This window comes from Ambystoma mexicanum, chromosome 5q (genome assembly GCF_040938575.1).
Source record: "Ambystoma mexicanum isolate Mex_15411 chromosome 5q, UKY_AmexF1_1, whole genome shotgun sequence".
Classification (NCBI taxonomy): Eukaryota; Metazoa; Chordata; class Amphibia; order Caudata; family Ambystomatidae; genus Ambystoma; species Ambystoma mexicanum.
The window spans coordinates 917947182-917969343 of record NC_090933.1 but is presented as its reverse complement, the minus strand read 5'-3'; the positions used below and the strand labels follow the sequence as shown (position 1 = coordinate 917969343).

The 22162-nt window shown below is 44.9% G+C and overlaps 1 protein-coding gene across 8 annotated transcripts in view; it reads right to left on the bottom strand.

The window, feature by feature from the left end:
• Positions 1 to 22162, bottom strand: part of VPS13B (vacuolar protein sorting 13 homolog B) — a 3421660-nt gene that overhangs the window by 1218675 nt on the left and 2180823 nt on the right. For 5 of the 8 annotated variants that reach the window (XM_069621427.1, XM_069621422.1, XM_069621424.1 and 2 more), the window contains exon 26: positions 15431 to 15454. The exons of the other annotated variants lie outside the window; for them this stretch is intronic. In XM_069621427.1, the coding sequence (XP_069477528.1) occupies positions 15431 to 15454 (24 nt within the window). The remainder of the gene's footprint in view (positions 1 to 15430; positions 15455 to 22162) is intronic. 8 annotated transcript variants of the gene reach the window in all.

Below are 22162 nucleotides of genomic sequence, written 5' to 3'. Positions count from 1 at the left end.
AAATAGGTGTAGGTGGAAAGCTTTAACGATGCCTGTAGAATGAAGACTACACACAAATCGACTGAAAATTGTCCCTGCGTACTGTGAGAAACCTAAGGGCATTCTCACATCTACTTCCCTTGGATCCTCTGCGCAGGTGGCCAGGGAAAGGCCATCGCTATTAGATCCTGACCCTGGGGGTGGAGAAGCAAAGAAGGATCACCTGGGTGGAGGGTTCTTGGGCAAGGGGAATGAAATGTCCTCAGGTAAAATGCAGTATTTCCCTTTTCCATGCCGTGATGAAACCCTAGTCAAATAGGCCTTTGTGGCATATGGTTACCCCATTCCCTTGGGCCGAATAACATCAAGAGAAAACACAATCCTTGATGACCTCGAAGGAGGGTGAAAAAGAATAAGGTGCACTTTGGCGAGACATGGTATCCTCCTTTCCCTAGTGAAAACCAACCCAACCCTTCCCCAACCTTTATGGGCTATTGTAAGCCAGCTCCCCTCATTTCTCCACAATTGACACTTGACAGTATTGGGATGAAGTAGAGGCAACTAAGAGCAATTAAGTCTATGATCTTTTACCACTCTAGTACTGGTTAGAGGAAGATGCCTGCTAAGAGCAGTTAAGGTCAGGCATGTCTCTTCAATGGGAGTCAGGCAGGACTGAATAATCATCCACACCTGCAGCCTGTCAAGGGGCTGCAGGTGTATAAATGGAACTCAGCCCAGTGGCAGGGGAGAACGACAGAAGGACCAGGAGGCCGGTGCAGGCAGCAGAGGACCGTGCAGCATGGCGTGTGAGTGGAGACTCCCTGGAGCAGACTAGGAAAGGTGAAGGGAGCTATGCTAGAAGGCTGCCCTGTTACTTTCTATTCAGCGTCCTCATTCCCCTGTGGTGGATGACCAGCCCAGGAGTGTCTGAGGGGCAGGAACTGGAGCCCCGGCAATGAAGGAAGTCGGCTGTGTGATGCGCACTGCAGCACAAACAAAGAAAGCGACCAGTGAGTTTCTGGGGCTTGAGAAACCTGTGCGTGTCTGCGAACACAAGCATTTCCTGAAATACATGGCTGCTGTAGTCCTCTTCTGCAGAAAGCCAGGTAGAGACGAAACGCCAATGACCGATCTGGCCCACACACACACACCCCCCCAGGCAGTGGTCCAATCAGGGCCACTGCTGGCACAACCCATAAATGCCACTGAGACACACCAACCAGTTTGTGGATTAGACCGCTAAAACCCTCTGCTTTTACAGGCACTGGAAGTTCATATAAGGATTTCCTGGCTCCTCAGGCCAGGGAGAAGGGTCAGAGACAAGATGGCTAAGAGACAAACGAAAACCCTTCTGGCATGGCCATTTTTGGCCACTAGCCACAGTTAGTAGCCAAATGTGGAAAAGGCGGTAAAACGCGATAAACGCGGTAAGGCTAAAATGAAATGCATAAAAAAATAGCTAAAAGTAACTGCTGTCACCAGCCTGTCCCTTAGGCACACCTAGAGTAACTAGAGTGTTAGTCTAGGGCAAAACAAAAATTGTACCCTTTGTACTCGATTGCAAGATGCACTGTACAATGATAAAATTACCAAAGTGATAGCAAGTTACCAAAAAGTGGCAACAAAGAAACATGACTAAAAGAAACAACGTTTCCCAGTACTCACAGCATGAAGGACATGTCATTTTCCACATGACAAATGAGCACAAGTCAGTGTGGTGAAGAACAAGCCAGCGTAGTGGAACTGAAGGCATTGCAAAGGGAGTAGGTCAGATAAAAAAAAGCAAAAGTTTTGAGGGTCCATAGAAATGGAAGGAAAGGTGTTGTAAAGCGAAATCTTTACTAACACTGATGAGGAGCCGAAGCTCCACCACAAGAACAAGGTACTTACCCATGGTAACATTCTTTCGACTGGATTTCCCTCCCACGTATTCCTCATCTTATGATATTTCCATATCCAGCTTCAGCTGTTTCAGAGATTTTTTCCAGCAGAACGTGCTGCGCGTCGATGCCTGCCGACTCGATGTCCATCAGAGGCCTCCGTCTATATGTCGACGTCATCGATGGTATAAAGCATGCACAGTGACTTAGCATGCGAACCTGTCGCATCCCATGTGATCCTCCCTTATATAGCCGCCCCCAGAGTCAAGATCAGTTGAGCGCCTGCTGTCCCCTGGCCACATGGAAGGAGGTTACCGCCGGTGGATCAGTGAGGACTGAATTGGATTCACCACATCACCATTACTCCTCCCGAGATTTAGCAGTCAGAACTCACTGTGAACCAAGGCGTTTTGTTCCTCTACTGCGGAAGCCAACCCAACAAGGGTCTCCTCATTTGAGGCTGGCCTTCCCTATGAAACAGAGCCTACCCAATGTTACACTACAGGGGAGACTAGGGTTCAAATGGAATAGCAAAAAAGGACCACCAAGGTTCTCCAGGCTGGAGTGAAGAAAGAACAGGACTATAACTTCCAGTTAGTAAGTTACTTCAGTACGAAACATATAGGTATAAAAGGGACCCACCTCAATATCCTGAGCGCACGCCCTTTTTCTGGTGGTCTCAAAGCCGATTTCAGGCCAAAGGGCAGAGCCTTAAACTGTTAGTGCTGACCCTGAACCCTGTAGGAATTTGCAGTGTTTCTTGTGAATAGGGATGTGGAAGTAGGTGTCCTCCAGATCCATCAAGTCAGAAAATTCCCTTCCTCCAGCTGGCCGAGCACGTGTTGAAACATGGCCATACGGAACTTTTGGGACTTTAAGTACTTGTTGAGATGACACATCCAGAATTGGCCTCCAACCCCCCGTTTTATTTCGAACCAGATAGTATCTCGAATATACTCCAAAGCCCCAGATGTGCTGTGGGATGGGTTCTATCGCCCCTTTCTGTAACAAGGCACGCACCTCTAGCAGAAGCTGTGGCCCGTGTTGTTCTTGTCGAGACACCGGTGGAATACAAGGACACCTGCTTTGAAACTCCAAGATGTGCTCCCGTTCGAGAGCATCCAGCCCCCAACCTTCGGTGGTGATCTTCTTCCACGCACTGATGAACTTTGCCAGCCGGTCTCCCACTAGGGTGCATAAGTGGGGGCCGAGGTCAGGCCTTCTTATGGGTTGGCCCGTGCCCTGTAGGTGGCGCTGACGCTGCCCTCTGCTGCCGTAAGCTTGAGAGTGACCCCTGTATGCTTCTTGAGTGGAGGAGCGTGAAAGCTGTCGGTACAGGGTCGTATATCCTTTGGAAGATCTGGTGGGTTTTCCTCTCGACGAACGAAAGGAACACAGCTGATGTTGTTTCAGGTTTCCCAAGGAGCGTGACGTCTCTGTATCGTTCTTTATGGCTTGTAAAGACTCGTTGACGGCCTTGCTGAAGAGGTTTTCACCGTCAAACGCCATATCCAGCACCTTAGCCTGAACATCCTGGAGGAGGCTTGTGGCCTTCAAATACCCTTGTTAACGAAGGGACACGCCGTTCCCCATAGGTCAGAATCCTGTGTTCACGATGTAAGCCACCACTGTAATAGCACAGTCCGAGGCTACCTCCCCCTCCTGAAACAGTTCTAGTGCTTCAACCTTCTTGTCCTCGGGCAGGAAGTCTACAATAGGTACCAGCTTGTACCATAATTCACAGGCATATTGGAACAAAAGCCATGTGGTTGGCAGAGGTCGCTGTGCAGAGCAGAGGCGGCTGTATAGATTATTCTCTTGACCATTAGTCCAGCTTCTTCCCCTCCTGGTCCGGAGGTATCATAGCTGCCGACGATGGGTTCGGCGAACGCTTTCTGGCTGCAGCCAAGACCACCGAGTTGGGCGAAAGCTTAGATCTTAAGCATCTGGGAGCTGAATCTGGTACACTGTACTTTTTCTGCAGTCTGTCACTATTGGGCGGGCCATACTCAGGTTCTTCATTAGCACCGGGCCCTCCTCCCAGATATCATCCAGGAAAGGAACAGACATGATGGTCCTTCTGGACTTGCACCGCTGGTTCAGCAACACTTCTTTCTTAATTTCCTCAGGTACTAACTGAAAGCAGTCAGAGGCCCCGGACATCATGGAGTAAAAGGATCCAACTTCGTCCGGCGGGGAGGCCCTATAGCAGTCGTCCGTGTGTGGTATTTACCCGTCAGCTGGCACAAAGTCGTCTTCCGTGCCTGTGTCTGTGTCCGTGTGCGTAGCCGGAGCTCCGGGTAGAGTCAGGTCACGTGGGGGAGGAGGGGTCTGGTGACATCGAGGACCAGCACCTCCCTTAGAGTTTCGCTTCCGACAAGGAAGGCTCAACCTGAGAGGCTCCGGAGGGGCCTGTGGTGGCGCAGGGGGCATCCTCTGCTGGATCTCTGTGACCAGTGAGTGTAGAGTCGTCAGAATATCCAGCGACACGTCCCTTGGTTGAGGGGTGAAAGGAGCCAGTGGCGTAGGGTCTGGACTGATGCACTTCCTTGTGCGTGCAGGGGACGTAGGCTCATCACTTTCAGACTCCTTCTTTGTTGTCTGTATAGTAGTCATCAGATAAATCATGGTTGCCGTTATCGCAGCTTGAATAAACCTGCACCGGTTTTCCTGGAGCAGCACGTAGGCCCACATCCTGTGGAGATTCCATCGGGGGTGCCTTGTCCTCCTCTCTTTCCTTCTCCGGAGGCTTCTGGGCCGATGCGGTCACAGGGCCTTTCCCCATCCCTGGGGTGCCTGCTGCCTATGTTGCTGCCTCCGCAGTTGTATCACGGGTAAGGACACATGCGGGGTGGCCTTTGTAGGCACCACCTTCACGGATCCGCTCTTCTTTAATGCTGTTCTGGTGGACTTTGTCGACTATGTGCTCGTCGAGGCCCTCGTCGATGGGGCCATCATTGAATTGTTTGACTTGGCAGACTGAGAGGTCTTAGTTAGTTTTGGCGGGTCGTCCCCGGACTTCTCCCTCGTCGGTTTGTCTGCTGATAAACAGAGTTGGGACGGGGTTAAGGACTTTCTCTTAGAAGAGGCTCTCTTTGTCAGCAAGCTAACCGAGGAGGCTGATGGTTATGGTGGTCACGCTCTGCCCGACTTGGGACCCGCATCAGCAGCAAACTCAGCAAAGCCAGAGTCACAGAGCTTTGCCTTCTCTTGACACCCTGCGGGCGAGGCGTCCTCAAAGGATCGTGACCTCTCCCAGAGGGAGTCCGCTCCTCGGACTGGCCGGTCCTAGGTGAGGCATGACCCTGCCTGAAGGCCGAGTCCGGGGCCTTGCTCGATTTGAGCCATGCTGCCAGCCTGCTGTAGTGATCTTTCTTGATTTTCTTTGAGAAACCATGGCACACCTCGCATCCCTCCTAATCGTGATTCGAATGCAGGCAATATAAGCATTTATGATGCCTATCTTCGACGAATACGTTCCTTAATCCACACTTCACGCAGAGTTTGAAGAGACTCCTGCCTTCCTTTTTCTCCTCGGACATGGTTGAAAAGCCTCTTAAAACGTCGATGGATGAAGATCTTCACCAACAGCAGATCCCTGCTGTTGGTAGTTGTCCTTTGGTCGAAAATGATAAGCAAAAATCAGCCAAAATTAGTCCATTTTCTATGGAAAAATTCCAAAAAGCAAAAGATTAGCTAGGAGAGCAACGGGAGGACTGAAGTGTGTGGTAAAAATCTAAAGATGGCCACCAGGGTTGGAGCTTAGGGAGAGGACTGTCATTGGACAGGGCAGTATGACCTAGAGGACAGTGATTGGTTTTGAGGCAAAATACAGTTTTAAAATGAAAGTTAAACTGTTTTTTCTTTTACTGAGGATCCCAGCCTGACAACAGGGAATATTCATCAGCATGTGACTCCATGCCAGACCACATGCTGGAGAATATTTAGTTATATCTGATCTTATGGGGTCACTTTGAAGCTATTTTGATTCCTTCCTATGGTGAACATGCTCACGTTTCCCTTTTTTGCTTTTTCTATTTTTAAGGCAATAGAGTCCATTCCCATTAAATCTCTTTAAGTAACAAAATTACTGAATTTCTCTTAGTAAATTGAAACTGCTCAAGGATAATGGTGGAATTAAATTCCCTAATTTTAGAATGTACCATACTGCTTTGAAGCACAATGTTGGTTTTTGCCATAAAGATTTTTCAAATACCCCAACTTTTTCTAATGTTGAGAAACATTGGTATCCCCTTTCTCCTTAGCTGATATTTTCTTCATTAGTAATCGCTCTGAACTCCGAAAACCTAATACTATTAATCCCACTTGGTCACGTGTAAAGGAATTAGTATATCCTCATATATCAAAACCTTCTAAATGTGTATCGCAAAAGTGAAGGAATAAGGACCTGATTAAAATAAAGAGCAAAGTAGCTTTTTGCAAGCTTTAGTTTAATAAGGTTAAGTTTGTGTCCTAATATTTATAGGCAATAATATTTAACATTTTGATGAATTTAGAGCTAAATTTGCTCTCCTTTCCTCTGCACGATCCCAAAATACTATGCTGCTGAGGACTATTAATAATGACTTATCTCTCTTTCTAGGTGCTACTTCGACTCCTGACCCGGCAAGATTTTGTTGCATGATTGTTTCTTATATAAAGCATTCAACATTTCTACCGGGCTTAATGTCTAGAGACTGTGGCATACTAGATTATCATCTGAATTGAATTGGGAGTTGGACTGTGGTGTCGAGGAGCAGTTATATGCCTCTGAAGGAAATCCCTCACCACTACCTCTTATATGATGGAAGCCTGAGATTGTGCCATGCTTAACACCAGCAGCTGTGACCATACCATGGCGAGTATTCAAAAAAAGGTACCCACTGAGACAGCCCTATCAAATGTATCCCCGAAGAGACGATAATCTGAGGGAAGAACTCCCTGAAGGAATATGAAAAAGATCAAAAAGAGGAGCTGGTGACGTCATGAAAGACGAGTGTGACACCCTGTATGGATCTTACAGAAACTGACGTCAAAGTTAAGAATCAAGTAAAGTTTCATAAGCGAAAAGAAGATTGTAAGTGTGCGAAGCACTGCAGAAAATGCAAGCCATTCAATAACTGTACAGATGCTGCAACGCAAGTAGATTAAGTAATCTTAGAAGCTGGCTATATATAGTGAATAGATTGCAGGCGAAGCCGCCATTGCATAGAAAGTGGACATCAGTATCATGAATTTAGTAAGCCAGGACCCATGGAGAGAAAAGGCGAGAAATGTGTTGCAGCAAGAATAAGCTGATATTGTGTATATGAATGGCGAGGCTTTTTGGCCTGGTATCAAAGCTGAAGCAGCTAAGGTTGGTTATCTATTCTTGATGGCAGTGAACGTACAAAGCTGAATCACCCCTTGTTAAGGTGCAAAGAAAGAACAACAAGCATGACAAGTTTTATTCATTTAAGACATTTAAATGCTGCAAAATGGACCAAATTCTGGTCTCCTGTCAAGTTAGTCAAGGATTGAAATAGAGTTGAGCGTGGAGTCCTAGAACAAGGATAGTGAGTGCTCGCACCCGCATATATTACCATAGGCAAGAATACTTTGCAAGGCCAAGTTCAAAGGCAATCTTCATGGGTGATGAGAGATGTTGGGCTAATTGGATGGGGAGGTAAAGTCAAGTCCACCTCCTGGCACCTGGGTCTGAGCTTACATGCTGCTAAGTGAACCGAATGTTCCAGACATGGCACAAGCGTACCAACCAATTATAGAGGGCCGTATTACAGAGGGCCTTATAGTTTGAAGACAAATGATAAACTGTGTACTTAAAAGTGTTGAAGATTACATGTTTTTAGAGGTAGGCATAAGTTGTCCACCTGATAGCGGGCAGTCAATCACAATCCTAGTTGCTATGCAATGTATACTTAGATGTTCCCCTTAAGCCTATCACAGCCTTTGATAGGTTTTCTATTATTTGGCACATAGTTTGACGTCACATCTGGCCTATTATTTTCATATAAGGATGTTTTTATAAGAAATGCACTGAGAGCTCAAGCGAACGTCCGTTGAAGTCTGTTGTAACTCCCTGTTTTATATTATTGTTAATAAAACAGCACCTTTGCCATCTTCCCAAGTTGGTTCAATTATTTGGTGTCCGAGTTATTTTGCATCCCCATCCATTGCAAGCATGTTACTAAAAGGGTCATATGCTCAGTGGGGTGGGTTTTGGATAGACATTTGTGGTCTGTATCTGGAAAAGAACTAGTCTGTTTCAACATCTGGTGCTTAACCCAATCATTTCTTTCTTCATAGAACCTATTTAACGTTACTAAATAATTTAACTCCAGTTTAGTGCGCCTTTCTGTAGCTTTCCATTCACTTTCTGCTTTCTCTCTTGCATTCCGCTTTGTGCCGCTTTTAAAAGTCTGTCTTTCTCCCGTCCCGCTCCAGCTAGCTGCACGTTCCTGAGTGTCTCCCGCTTACTGACTTCAAAATCACAGGGTAGCATTGCGCTGGTGAGCCTTCTCTCCAGAAATCTGGGATCGAGGTCAGGGTCTCATCACCTGCCCCAGAGACCCACTTTGGACCGGCACAAGTCTAAAGGGAACAAGTACTTATCCACACACCGTCAGCAGGACACAGGCTGCCTCGCTCCCGTTCCCTGGAAACATGGCACCCTAGCCACGCTGCAACCCCTTTCAAACACCAGGCCAGCTTCTCAGCATGCCGCTCTCCTCCAGGCTTCTCTCCCTGCAGCTCCTTGCTCCTTGGCTTCTCAGTGTCAATCAGGATTCACAGTTCGCTCTCTTGATTGTGCAAAACCACACCTTTTATACTTAAAACGGGAGTCAAGTGGAGCCAGGTGTGAATAGTCAGTGTTAAATGCCTGACCCAGCCTCACTCTATTAATGGGACAACCTAATGGTAGTAGGTGGCCGACTTCCTTCTGTTTCTCAAGGTGTTTCTTGCAGTTAACCCTCACTACTCTCTGTTGCCTCTTCTTCTTCCCAGTATTAGTCGGAAATGGGGAAGGGGAGATGGAATGGGATTGAAAATATCCCAGGAAGGCTGAGAAGGGACTTCTGATGCAAAATGGTGAGAGGGGGAATACCATGTCTCGCCTTCAGACATTCTCCTCCCAATCCCCTGTGACCCTCTACTCAGGTAATCCTCCCTTGCTTTTCACCCCCAGGGGCGGGATCCAAAAGCGATGGCCCTTCCCTGGCCACCCGAGTGGAAGATCCCAGAGGAGGTGGCGGGAGAACACTAGAGATTCTCACAGTTGCTATGCGTTGTCTTGCTACTAAGACCAACACGTTGCCCCCGAGCTATCCTCCCGTAAGAGGGTACCTTTAATCGTAAATTTACTGAAACATTCTGGGATCAAATCTGAAACATTTTACAAACCAATTTTTATGTTCATATACCCCTTTCTATTTCAATATTTAGCTGGGAAGTCTTTCCGTTAATTCCAAGGTGAGTGAGTTCTCTTCTCACCCGTTTCACCATTTTTTGACTGTTTTCTGCCATTTAACAGCTAATTGGAAACAAATTCAACGGGTTAATGTCAAATAATAGTGGAATTGTATTCTGTAATATTCACATATTAGAAAAATGCCTTGCAACTTTCTCGAGCATGTTACTGAAACATGATATCAAATGGCATGTCTTTTATTTACCCCATTCCAATTTTGAATCGGCTAGCACGTCAATTGAACATGCTAATCAGGCAGTAATTGCTGAGGTTTTGAACCCTCTTTGATACTTTGTTATGTGTATTCAAGTATTAACCACATTTTATTGTAGTGCATCTTTCTTTTAATGGCCTTTAAGGACAACGTTCTTTCTATTAAATAGCAATATTATCATCTTGACAATTTTGGATGCTACCCTGTGATATCTTATTCAGTACTTAATTTAATTCTACTGCTCTGTTCACTTTCCTTCTGCGTTTTTCCTCCCTTGTATGTATTATGTGCGTTCTCAAATGTCTAAATATCTTTTTTATCCATTATTTTCTGAGAGTATGTTGTTCTTTTACATTACCCATGATTGGAACGCTAAGGAATTACTTCTTTTGAAACATTTCTGAGGACTATCTCAAGAATTTATTTCAGATGATGTTGATTTTGTACTACTACCCGATTTCACTTATCGCTTATATTTGTTTTTACCCTACAATGTTGACAATGTTAATATTTGTGACTGTTATATATTTATTGATTGAATTAAGTTACATTTGATCATTTGTTCATACCGTTTTTCAAATGTCTGGCATGTTATTAACTTGTTTCTATGATCCTATATTTGGCTATACTTATTTTGAACACAATAATTTATTTTATTTTATTTATTGGGTATTTATAATGCACCTATATAGCAAAAGGTGTTTCAAGGCGCAACAAGACAAAAGAGAGGGTGGGGGGGCAGGAATGAGGAAAAATAGTCCTACTAGGGCTTGTGTCATTCAGATCGTGCAAGTGCAGAAGCAAGAAGTGTGGGGAGAGGGGAGGGGGAAGTGGCGACAATTTTGGAAAAGGGTCCATGGGTTAAGCGAGTGCCAAGGGAAGGCCAGGTTAACAAGTGCCAGGGGAATGCAGAGTGTGCAGGGGAAGAAGGTCCACGTGCTAGTTTGAGGGACATGGCTGGAAGGGCTCCAAGGGATGCAGGCCAACCAGGCTAGTGCAGTGGGAGTGAGCCCGGAAGGGCACATGTAGGTTGGGGGGCCCAGGGGAGACCAAGTGCATGGGTAGACTGGGCGAGGAGGGCCTGGTGCCCTGTAAGAATATGAAGGAACCAGGCAACCTGTCAAAAGGAGGCAGAGGGGACATTTGCAGGGGAGAGCGAGAGGAAAGGAGGAAGACTAAAGGAGGGTCTTGAGACGCTTCCTGAACTTAAGGATATTCGGCTCAAGTCTGAGAGGGACAGGGAGGCCATTCCAGAGGAAGGCACCTGCGGAGGAGAGAGATCTACCCCCCAGTCTTTGATTGGAAAAGCGTCTGATCTGCAGAGAGTTGGAGCTAGAAGACTGAAGGGCTCTAGCAGGGAGGTATTTAGGGAGAGAGAGTTTGATGTAGCGGGGTCCCAGGCCACAGAAAGCCTTGTGGTTGATGCAGAAGGTATTGAACTTGATCCTTGCAGCAACCGGGAACCAGTGGGGGAATTTTAGGGCTAGAGAGATGCTGTCCCTGGGCTTGAGGCCAAGGATAAGTCTTGCAGTGCTATTCTGGATTATTTGAAGGGGGCAAAGGGAGGAGTTAGGCAGATTAAGGAAGAGGCTGTTGCAGTAGTCCAGCCTGGAGAGGACCAGAGCTTTGAAGACATGTATTTTCTGAGGGCAGGATGAGAAAAGGGGGGAATGCCTCTGAGGAGGTGGAGCTGAAAGTGGGCCTTCTTGGCAAGGTTTGGAAGCTTCTCAATGCTTTTCTTTTCTCCTCCTCCTTCCCTCTCCCACTGCCCTTCTAGTCTCCTCCAGCCACTACGACTGGATGCCTGTGTCGTTTCATCCAGTCCTCCCCTCTCACTCCTTCCTATCAGCACTGCTCTTGGGCACCCTTCCTTGACTAGCCTTCCTAGGCTGCCCCCCCTCACTGCTATCCCTACCCCTTGCTCTACCTGGCACTTGCCCTCCTGGGCACCCCTTAGCACTTGCCCAGCCCCTTGGTCTCCCTCCCTCCAGCATTTCTCCCTCCTTCACTCTCGCACCCCATCCCTTATCCTCTCCTGTCCCCCCAGCACTTCTTGATGCTGCACTTCCCCAAACCGAATGTCACAAGGCCTGGTAGGGCCGTTATTGTTGTTTCTCCTCTGCCCCCATCCCCTCCGTTTTTGTCTTGTGGCACCTGGAAACACTTTATATAGCCATACAAATGCTCAATGCATATAATAGTAGACAGTCAGGAAAGAGAGAGGAGGCAAGTTTGAAGGAGAGCTGCGTGTCATCCGCATAGCACTCGAAGTTAGAAGAGAAGGCAGAGATCAGATGGGCAAGAGGGGCAAGGTAGATGTTGAAGAGCCATGGAGAGAGGATAGAGCCCTGAGGGACATCACAGGCGGGGGGTGAGGTGGAGGAGAGAAAAGGGCCTAGTTAAAACTGGGGAGGTCGGTCAGAGAGGAAGGAGGTCAACCAGTCCAGAGCCAGGTCCAAGATGCCAAGGTTATGAGGGAGCCGATTAATAAGGGTGGCATGATTGACCATATCAAAGGCAGAGGAAAGGTCAAGAAGGATGAGAACAGAAGTAGAGTTGGAGTCGAGATTAGAGGGCAAGTGTTCAAGGGTGATGGCCTGTTTCTCCAAGAGTTTGCCCAGGAAGGGGGTAATGGAGCTAAGGTGGTAGTTAGCTAGACAGGGGGGTTCTGCAGAAGGCTTTTTGAGGAGAGGGTGCACAAGGGAGTGCTTGAGGAATAGCAGAAAGGATGCAGTGGCAAAGAAGTGATTGCAGAAATCAGCCAAGGCTGGAGCAAGGAAGGCAATTTTGTCCTTGACAGTTATGGAGGAGCAGGGGAGCACCTTTTTGGATGAGACTTTCATATCGCAGACTTGTATAGAGATCTCATCAGGTGATATCGGAGAGAAAGAGGAGGGAAGGAGGAAACAGAGAGGGTGGGCCTGAGAGAGGGTGAGGGGAAGGGAGTGGTGTAGAGGGGAGTGAGGACAGGATGTCTTGAGGTTTAGTAATGAAGTGAGAGGCCAGTGCAGTGCAGAGGGCCAGGGAAGGAGGAGGAGAAATGGAGATTGCAGTAGGACTGGCGAGTTCCTTGCAGATTATGAAAGTTCAGCCATGTTGTTAGTGGCTCCAGAGATGTAGGCTTGGATATAGGCCCTCTTCTTCAAGCGGATGGATAGTCTGTATCGCCTTTGGAGAAAGCGACAAGCCATTCTGTCAGAGGATGTGCTCAAAGCCTACCACTTCCTCTCAGCAGCTCTGCACTTGCGTTTCAGTCAGGCCAGGTCAGAGTCATAAAAGGTATTTTTGCTTGGAGGCAGCCTTCATGCAGATCCTTATGACAGGGGCAAGGATGATCAGAGTGTTGGCGATGGAGAGTTGAAGGTTAGTAAGGGCTGTGTCAGTGTAGGAGTCAGTGGCAGGAGTGGGAGGGGGAATGAAAGTGGTGGCAAAAGCAGCAACTGACACTTGCTTCATTGGTCGAATGACAGAGGAGGAGACTGGCAATGTGGGCAGGGGTTTAGCCGGGGGATCCAGGTGGTCCAGGTGAGAGCACAGGAGAGCATGGTCAGACCAGGTGAGAGGTGTAGTGAGAGGGTTGGAGAAGGGGATGTCTGCTGAGATGACAGTGCCCAAGGTGCGTGTCTGGTGCGTCAGCCTGGAGGGAAGAATGGAGAGGGAAAGAGAGTCACAGAGGTTGCGGAAGGACCTAGAGGCCATATCAAGGGGGTCGATGTGAATATTGAAGTCTCTGAGGGAGAGAAGCTTGGAGGTGGAGGCCAGGAGAGAAGAGATGAGGTCAGACCACACAAAGGAAGAGGGAGACCAGAACAGGGGCCCTTCAGATGGTGGCCAGAGTCGGCAAGAGGATAGGAGAGAACCAAGCCTGCAGACAAGGCTTTCAAAGGAGCGGTAGGACTGAGTGGGTATGATAGTAGCAGGAACCCATTCAGGGAAGATCAGGCCCACTCTGCCGCCAGACCGGTTAGGCCTGGGCTTAGAGAGGATCTTTTAGTTCTTCAGGGGGGAGTGGGAAAACTTGTGACAGAAATGGCTGTGAACCACGTCCCGGTGAGAGCCATGACATTGAGTCAAGGAGGTGGCAGATGTCACAAGAGTGTTTAACGGCAGAGTGAGTGTGGAGGGTAGCTAAGTGAAGCTGGCTGCCACTTTTGAAGGTCTTCCACGGAGGGCTACAGGTATGTGGCATATCTGTCTGTGGTGGCAGAGGGGCCAGAGGAGTGGCAGAAGGAGGAGTGCAGGAGAGGGAAGGAAGTTGATGAGAGATAGAAGACGGAAGAGGAGTGAACATAAAAAGAGGAGTACTGATCAACATTACCCACTACTCAGTGAGACCAAAAGCAGTACAGGATATACAATGATGGATCAATGCACATATGTTGTGGCAAACTAGTGAAGGACGCTCTATTTAGAAGTAGCCATAAAAAATATATTGATGTTCCTTTGAGAAATTCACTCCAATTAGAAGAATGTAATATCAGGCCTGTTTTTCTCTTTTGGGCAGTTTGGCCCTTTTACTACTTTTCAAGGAATTCAACATCACAACTATTCCTCTCTTACAATACCCATTAGACGCTTTGGTAATTTTACCACATTTACCAAAATAATGTGTTGGGACTCTTTTTCTCTTACAATGTCTTTTTGATGCTTTGGTACTTTCACTATGCTAACTAGACTGTAGTGTCAGGTCCCAATCATTACTTTTATCTCCATGCCCTCTCTTCCACTCGGTAGTATCCCTAAAAGTCATTCTCTGTTTGTATCTGCATTACACATTGCCTTCTAATGTCTTTTGTCTTGCCTGCCTCTCACAAATCCCCTTGCTGTGCACTTTCTCTTTCCGGAGGATAGCCAAGTATCCCCAGCTCTCGTAGTACCACTAAGGAACGTCCTGGCAGTGCCTCCATAATCCCTTACCCTGCGCCTGCAACCCAGTCTCCTGTGCTTTGTCTGGGTCTCTTGGCAGTTGTTCTCTGGACCCTTTCTTGACTCTCTGCTGATTTCACCTGCTTCTTCTTGGATTCAGAACCCCTCCAGCAACCAGGGCTCAGTGGATCACAGTTCTACCCGAGTTCAACGCACCAAGATCCAAGCACCTCTTGCTCATGGCACCTTTCTGGGCATCGATCCTCCAGTCTTCAACAGATATCTCTACCTCTCTCCTCCAGGTCTCGACAGCTTCTTGTACTCAACTGTGTCTCGTTACATTCTCAGGCCTTCCTCCAACTGGCCAGGAGGCCAACGACCTACTCTCAAGGATGCCATTGAACTACTGGTGTTTAGTTCTTCTTCATTACCCATCATTCTATTGTCACATGCTCCAGAGAATAAGGTTATAAAAATCGAAGTTGTCATCTTTGATTTCACAGCCATTTCCCTATGGAGTGGTTTAGTGAGTGGGCGGCGTTCCCTGGTATACTGGTTTTCCAAGGGTAGTTAGCTGTGTTTCAGCTTTCACCTAGGCCTGTATACAAAAAATAAGACCCTTTTTGTTGATGTTTGGTATGCTATATGTCACAATAGATTTAGAATCTTTTTTAAACAATTCAATTTCAGATGCACACTAATTTCAGAAAGTTTTGCAATTTCTTCAAGTGACACCAAAGTTTCTAGCATTTCCCTCATCCTATGGGAACTCAAACTTAACCAGAACTACAGAGATAGCGCTGCCGGCTCTTATATAGATATCTACTTAAACTAGATATTAGCCAAAGCATAGATAAAAAGGAATTTGAGCTCAGACTGTACACTCATTCGTTAAGATAATACATAGAGCAACATGCATATAGTCGCAAACAAAAATGATTGTTGAATGGAACAGAGATGAAATATTAATTAAGCAAAGAGAACGTCTTGCAAACATTTAGAAATGAAAGAAAAACAGCTTACTGTAGAGCAAGAAGGTGGCACTGGCTGTTCAAGAAACCCAAAGAAAACAAAGCAAATGGAGATCCAATCCGCATCCAAAATGGAGCAAAGAAAACAATGTAACATGTCATAGGTAAAGGGGCACACATCAGGAGTGTTGACAACAAATATTTTGCAGAAGCACAGTAAACACAATCACAGACATAACATGAATCAATTTCACCTAAGGACAAACAAGAGAAAAGGGAAGTAAAGAAACTGGTAATTCTAATATGTCCAACTTGAAACCCGTCTTGATTCATTCAAACTATCTTAACTGATGTATTAGTGTCAAACAATAGAGAAGATGGCCCAAAACATGGTAGGAAATGCTAAAATCATTCAGGGGAATATTAGCACCAGGCGAAATGTTAGGCTATTGCATTGATCATGGTTAATAAACATCTCTAGAACAAGGCAAGAAACAAACATTTCAGGAATAGAAACTAGTTTTACTGTTGCCTAACACTTTACAAACCAACAACAAATTGTGCAATAACTGGCACAAGAACATTTCTCAAATTCAAATTCAAGAACAAAATAATTACAACAGGTACATTTTATGGGCCAAACCAAACATTCATATTTCTAACAGGACCAACCAGAGTTTGTGAAATGTCATGTATGGGCAGAGGATGTTCCATTTTGGTCCAACAACAAAAATTGAATAAAAAGTACAAATCATTCAGCTAACTCCAGGCCTTGAGGGTGGGATCCATGCCGGGATTTTAGGATACCCCTCATTAATATTCATGAGATAAATTTGCAAACAATGAATCTAAACGTATGCTACTTTTTCATCATGAAAATGAATGAGGGATATCCTGAAAGCACGCTAGGATTCCGGCCCTTGACAACCCGGTATAAATGGTTAAGTCAGTTCTAAACAACACTGGCGCGTGAATTCAACTTCAGACTATGAAGGAGAATACTTGGACTTCACTGTATGAGCAATTGGCTATTTTGCAATAGACTACTTTCGGTCAAGTAGTGTGTGATTAAATCTGAGTGAATCCCAATTTCTCACAAATACATGTCTGATTAGGCATGCAGTCGTGTGAATTTAAAAATAAATGAAACACCTGAAAACAAGAGTCTCACTGGCAACAGTGCAAGGACTAATCAAAGATGTTCCCTTGTAAATAAACCTCACAAGACAGATTGAAATCCATATTTGGCATGTACTCAGAAACTAAGGGGCAGGGGCTCTGAAAGTCAATGAAAGGGAACAACTCACAGCATACACATTCTGCAGCGAAGTTAAAATATGGATGCAGACTTCAGAAACAGTGAAAAGTTAAGTTACAACAATTGACACCAAGTGCGTAGGGAAAATATGCCATGGAAGTAAACCCATGCTATTGGCTGACATCCTGTAGACACAAAGCGTGTCAAATAAATTAGAAGCCAGAAGAGACGAGCAGAATAAAATAGGAACAATACCAGCATGAGCAAAGTTGCAAAATATTTAATAAACCTGCTATTTAGTGCAAGAAAAGCTTATCTCAAAGCAAGCTCAAGATTGCATTCATTCATTTACTCTGAGCATTACTTTAAATATTTAAGATGAGACAAAATAGATATAAAACAAGGTGCAAAATGTGCACTCAACACTGGCCATTGGCTGGTGATATTTGACTTTTGGCGAGTAAGAAATGGTATGCTCTGTGAATATGTTGAATTGTGGTAACAAGTGACTTTTTATGGCTGTTTATTGGGATACCATTTGAATTTTTGCTCCCTGAAAAAACCAAGCAGCTTGACGGCTGCAAGAGTGTGCAGTGCTACTTCTAAACTCTGAATACTGCCTCTGTGCTGTTTCAGGTGCACGGCCATCTGGGCTGGGTAAGGAGGTCCTCTTTCAACCTGCAAGCTACAGGCCCATCATCGCTAATCACGAAACTGGTCAAGTATGGCCAACCATGCCCTTAAGCAATACTATTCAAAGAGCACAGATTAGGAAGCAACGTTCTTGGTTGTAAGAACTGGTTTACAGAAAAAGCAGAAAAATGAGTATAGGTTCTCTCTTTCTCTGAATACAGTCAGCTACATGGATCATCACCAAATCCTGCATCTTGCTATGTCCTAGATTGCAGAAGCTGGTTTCAGCTAGCTTGTTGCTGATCCCAGCTTCCCGTATTCTTAGGTTTCTCATAATTACTGATGTCCCGAAAACAATGCGAGTAAAGCCCCCTGAAGTATGGGTTGGCCTAGCAAGCCATTTGCAGGTGAAATCGTATGTGAACTTTTTGCTGTCAAGCAGTGTATGCAAATATTCTTAGCCTGGTGTTTAAAGACGTCTAGCTACAGATTAGACAAGATCGAATTTAGTAATGACACCAGCACACGAAACCAATGACGTCACATTGTTTCCTGATATTAAAAGTAGTGGAAAGGAATTATGCAATACATTTTGGTAAATTATGACGGAAAGAACCTTGAACTGGAAGACGAATCTCACTAACAGAAGTCAATAATATTGCAGATCAATCTGCTAACAGTAAAGCTTGCAGCATTGTAGTGTAATCTTTGTATATTCACCGCATCTTGTACAAACCTGTCCACTTCTGAGGCAGATAAAAGCTTCCCAGTACATAAAAGTCAGAGAACGTGTCAGATTTGAGGATGAGAAATTTAGAGAAAGTATCTACTTATAAGCAACATACCGTTCGTTCCCCTTAAGTCCCCTGTACCAACTTTACTATCAGAACAGTTTTCAGTAAGTACCCTTACCTCTGCAGAGATTTAGTCGACATGCATAATGGCCCTGAATCTTCTTGAACACCTTTATTCAAGGAAGTCATTTCAAGTATAATATATTTAGACTAGCATACATTTTTAAAAGTTTTTTTAAAAAACGTTTTGTATTTAAACATACGAAACAGGACTATACATACCTGGAAAAACTACTCTCAAAAATATTTTTGTTTTTTGTTTGTATGTCGGCAATTGTATGCACATCTTTCTTCAAAATGCACATCATGTTGTATTTCCCTTCTGATCATTGAACAATGTCACACGTCTCTATTCTATACAAGATTTCAGGTGCTTAATTGGCTCAATCAGTTCTCTCTTCAGAAATAGCAGTTCGTTTGTTCTTGTATGGGTGCAAAATATAGGAAAAATACGTCTGCATTCATTCATGAAAGCTAACCACAAATAAAACACATAGTTTGCAAAAAAAATACATTTTAATATTCAGTGAAGCATCAACTTGTTTGAAGTGCCTGCTGGTATGCATCTTCGCAGTCTGACCCCTCTGCCTGCAGCTTCTGGTCTCCATCACGAGCACCCAGCCTCCTTTCGCTTCATGTCTTCCTATCTATAGCTCGTCATCCCCACATCTGATTATGGGGTTCCTTATATACTGTTTCATTAGCTGACATTAAGTCCAAAAACGCCTAAAGGCGTTTTGGCAAGTGGCAGTTTTCGTAACGAAAACTGAAGAGCGGTCTGGCAACATGTCTGTCAAAACCGCCTGGTACTTGCTCATTTAGAAAAAGGTTACAGGTGTTTACTACTACATCCAGCAGTGTATTCTGACAAGACTCCTGGCTTTGAGATAGTGGCCTTGACAGTGGTTTAAAGTGTCGCAATATTGTATCTAATACTGCAATGTTTAAATTACTGCCTGCTAATGTGTAGGCCCATTATATCAACATAGTTTCGAATTTACTTGCTTCAATTTCTCATACTCATCCTTCCTCCTAATTCCCTTGGCAAGAACATTGATATTATTCTATTTTCAGCTTGAAGCCTTGCGTAATTTCTTAAATAATAAGCCTCGTCTAGTAAAGCGAAAAATACAGTTGCAGTGCATCCATTTGCTAGTGGCTTAAGGACAATGAAGATGCTAGGCACTTGACTTCTAATTAGCACCAGTCCCATGTAGGTTTAAGGCATATATTTAACAAACATCTATCAGCTATAAGACATTGTCTTGGAAGAATGCGCAGGTGGGAAGAGAGAGAACATTCATTGAGCACCTTACGAAAAAAAGGATGGTCACATCTTCAAGGGCGCCTATTTCTTGGGCAAAACCGCATATGAAGATCCTCACACAGCACCTTCAGCTCCCTGAAACAGTATGTAAAAGTAAAAACGGTTGAAAGATGGGCTACATAGTTAAGTGACTCAAAGTAAATGGTAGTACCAGAATAAATGGAGCCACCATCAGAAATGTCAAGAAAATGTTTGGAGGGAATGAGGTAATAAAGCCATGCAAGAACTGAATTACAGTAGGAATTGAAAATGACAAACCCCACTAAGGGATTATCTTGAAAAACAGCTATAGCAGTGTGATAAAGTGCACAGAGGATGAGAGAAAACAGCCCCGCTTTCTCCATCTTTCGGCCCCTTCCATGGACATGTGATGCTGCCTAGGGATCTGCAAATAAGGAGGACTATGCTGGGGGGAATGTGGAGTCAGAGCAGTCCAGGAGAACATGAGAATGGTATCTCGCTTCAATGGATGAATAACTGGAGAAGAGAAAACATGAGCGAGGAGTGCCAGTATTTCTGATATGAAGGCCATTCTCGTAGCAAGGATGGAATGTGGAGCTACTGTGCAGGCAAGGTGAGCAAACTGCCATTCAAAAAGGCTGAATTTTCGAGGTGAAAAAAAAATGCCATTTATAGTAGGCCGGTGGGGCCACACACAAGTCTCTTAGCTGGGGGCATCAAAATTTCACCAAAGGAAAAGAGGTGTAACCAAGTGTGTAACCAAGTTGAGCGAGGAACTAGGGTGGACGGAGACCTACAGATGCCTAAGATAAATGTGGACCCAGAAGGGGAGAGAAGCTTGAGGGCGGCCAGCATGAGTGAGGACCTGGAAGAGGGAAGGACAGGCATAGAGAAAAAAAAAGAGGTGGCATATGCCAAAGGTCCTGCTGAAGAACCATAGCAGTGAAACGGCTGTCGAAGGAGAACTCCATAGGTGAGAAACACAGGGTATCGAGAATGGCTGCGTACTGGCGCCTGATTTTCAAGACTGCTAAAGCCAATTTATAAACAAAATACAAGAAGTGCTACATGCTGAAATTTAACATACAAGGTACCAACATCCAATACAAATATATCAAGGAGTGTTGCCTGCTGGAATTCGAAGTGGAAGGTTCCTACAGCCAAGACAGAAATAAAAACTAGAAGTGCTGCGACCTGGAACCTGAGAATCAAGGTAGTAAAGCCAATACAGAAAATTAGCATAATAAAGAGAAGCATTGAACACTGGGGCTTGATGTTCAAGGTTCCAAGAGACACTGAACAAGTGAAGGGATAGATTAACAACCAGTGAAACTCCACTGTAACCATGCACCATAGGACTTGGTGTTGAAAGTCCCAGAAAACATTAGTGTAAGAACGTTTTTTGACCCCTCACAGACAAATATTCTAATTCCAGACCACCTCACAAACTACTACGTTTTCTGTTTAAATAAAATCTTTATGAACTCTATGAAGTAGCTTACATAATCTCTCCTTAGTCTGTGATAAGAGATTAAGTAGCCATGTAGTATGCGGACAATGAGGCTTATGACAACAAAAAACTCCAAAACGCAACCCTGGAGCACAAACCAGGGGAGATACTGTTGCCATGGGTTCAAATAAAAAAGTACTTGCACCTATAAGAATAAATCAACTTTATCAAAGACGTATAGGCTGAGAAAAATACCTCTGGAAAATGGTCTGATAGGTACCAATTTCAGTACTTTAACCTCTTAATAGCCACGCATGAAGGTGTAGATGACCAGGCTATGACTAAGGTTCCACCCCCACCGATTTATATAGGATAATAATCTTCAAAATATCCATCAATCTGGGTTCAGAGCTCAACATGGAACTGAAACAGCTCTATTGGATCTTAAATCCAACATTGTAGGCATTATTGAAAGGAGTCACCCAGCCCCTGATGCTGTTATAAGATCTCTAGGCAGCTTTTGACATCATCGATCATAAACTTTTATATAACAGACTGCTAACCATAGCCAACTGCTCTGAAAATGCTGCTACCTGGCTGGCCTGCTTTCTAGGTCCAAGGACCTCAATAGTGGCTTTGCCTGGAGCGTAGGCAAAATCAATCTCCCTAACCTGCCATGCCACAGGGGTTATGTTTATAGCCACTACTATTCAATATCTATATAAGACATTTTATTGATCTTCTTGATGATCTGGGTGTCCAATTCACAAATTACGCAGACAACACCCAGATCCTATTTGAGTTATCCGGTGATTACTCTAAGGATAATGACACCGTAAACTTAGTTTATAACAATATGCAGAACTGGATGGCACAAAACTCTCTTGCTCTTAGCGATTCGAAAACAGAGCTCCTGATCATGGCCTCTGGTCATCGTTTAAAGACGCTCCATACACCTGGAAATTGCTGGTACTTCAATTGCTGTCAGTAATTCAGTAACAATTCTTGGGGTCTTTTTTGATGCTGAGCTATAAATGAAGAGACAAGTAGCTCAGCTACGCTCATCTTGCGGACTTGTAATTAAGCTGCTGCACCAAATCCGACCATATCTCTCCCTTGCTAATAGAGCTCTTCTGGCATCCTCACTTGTGAATTCACGGTTAGATTACTGTAATGGCCTATTATTAGGCACCCCACAAGGAAACCTCCATTGTCTCCAGACTACCCAGAGTGGGGCTATGAGAGCAGTTTTTGGACTATCTAAGTGTGACCATGTCACCCCCTTCAGAAACGAACTACAC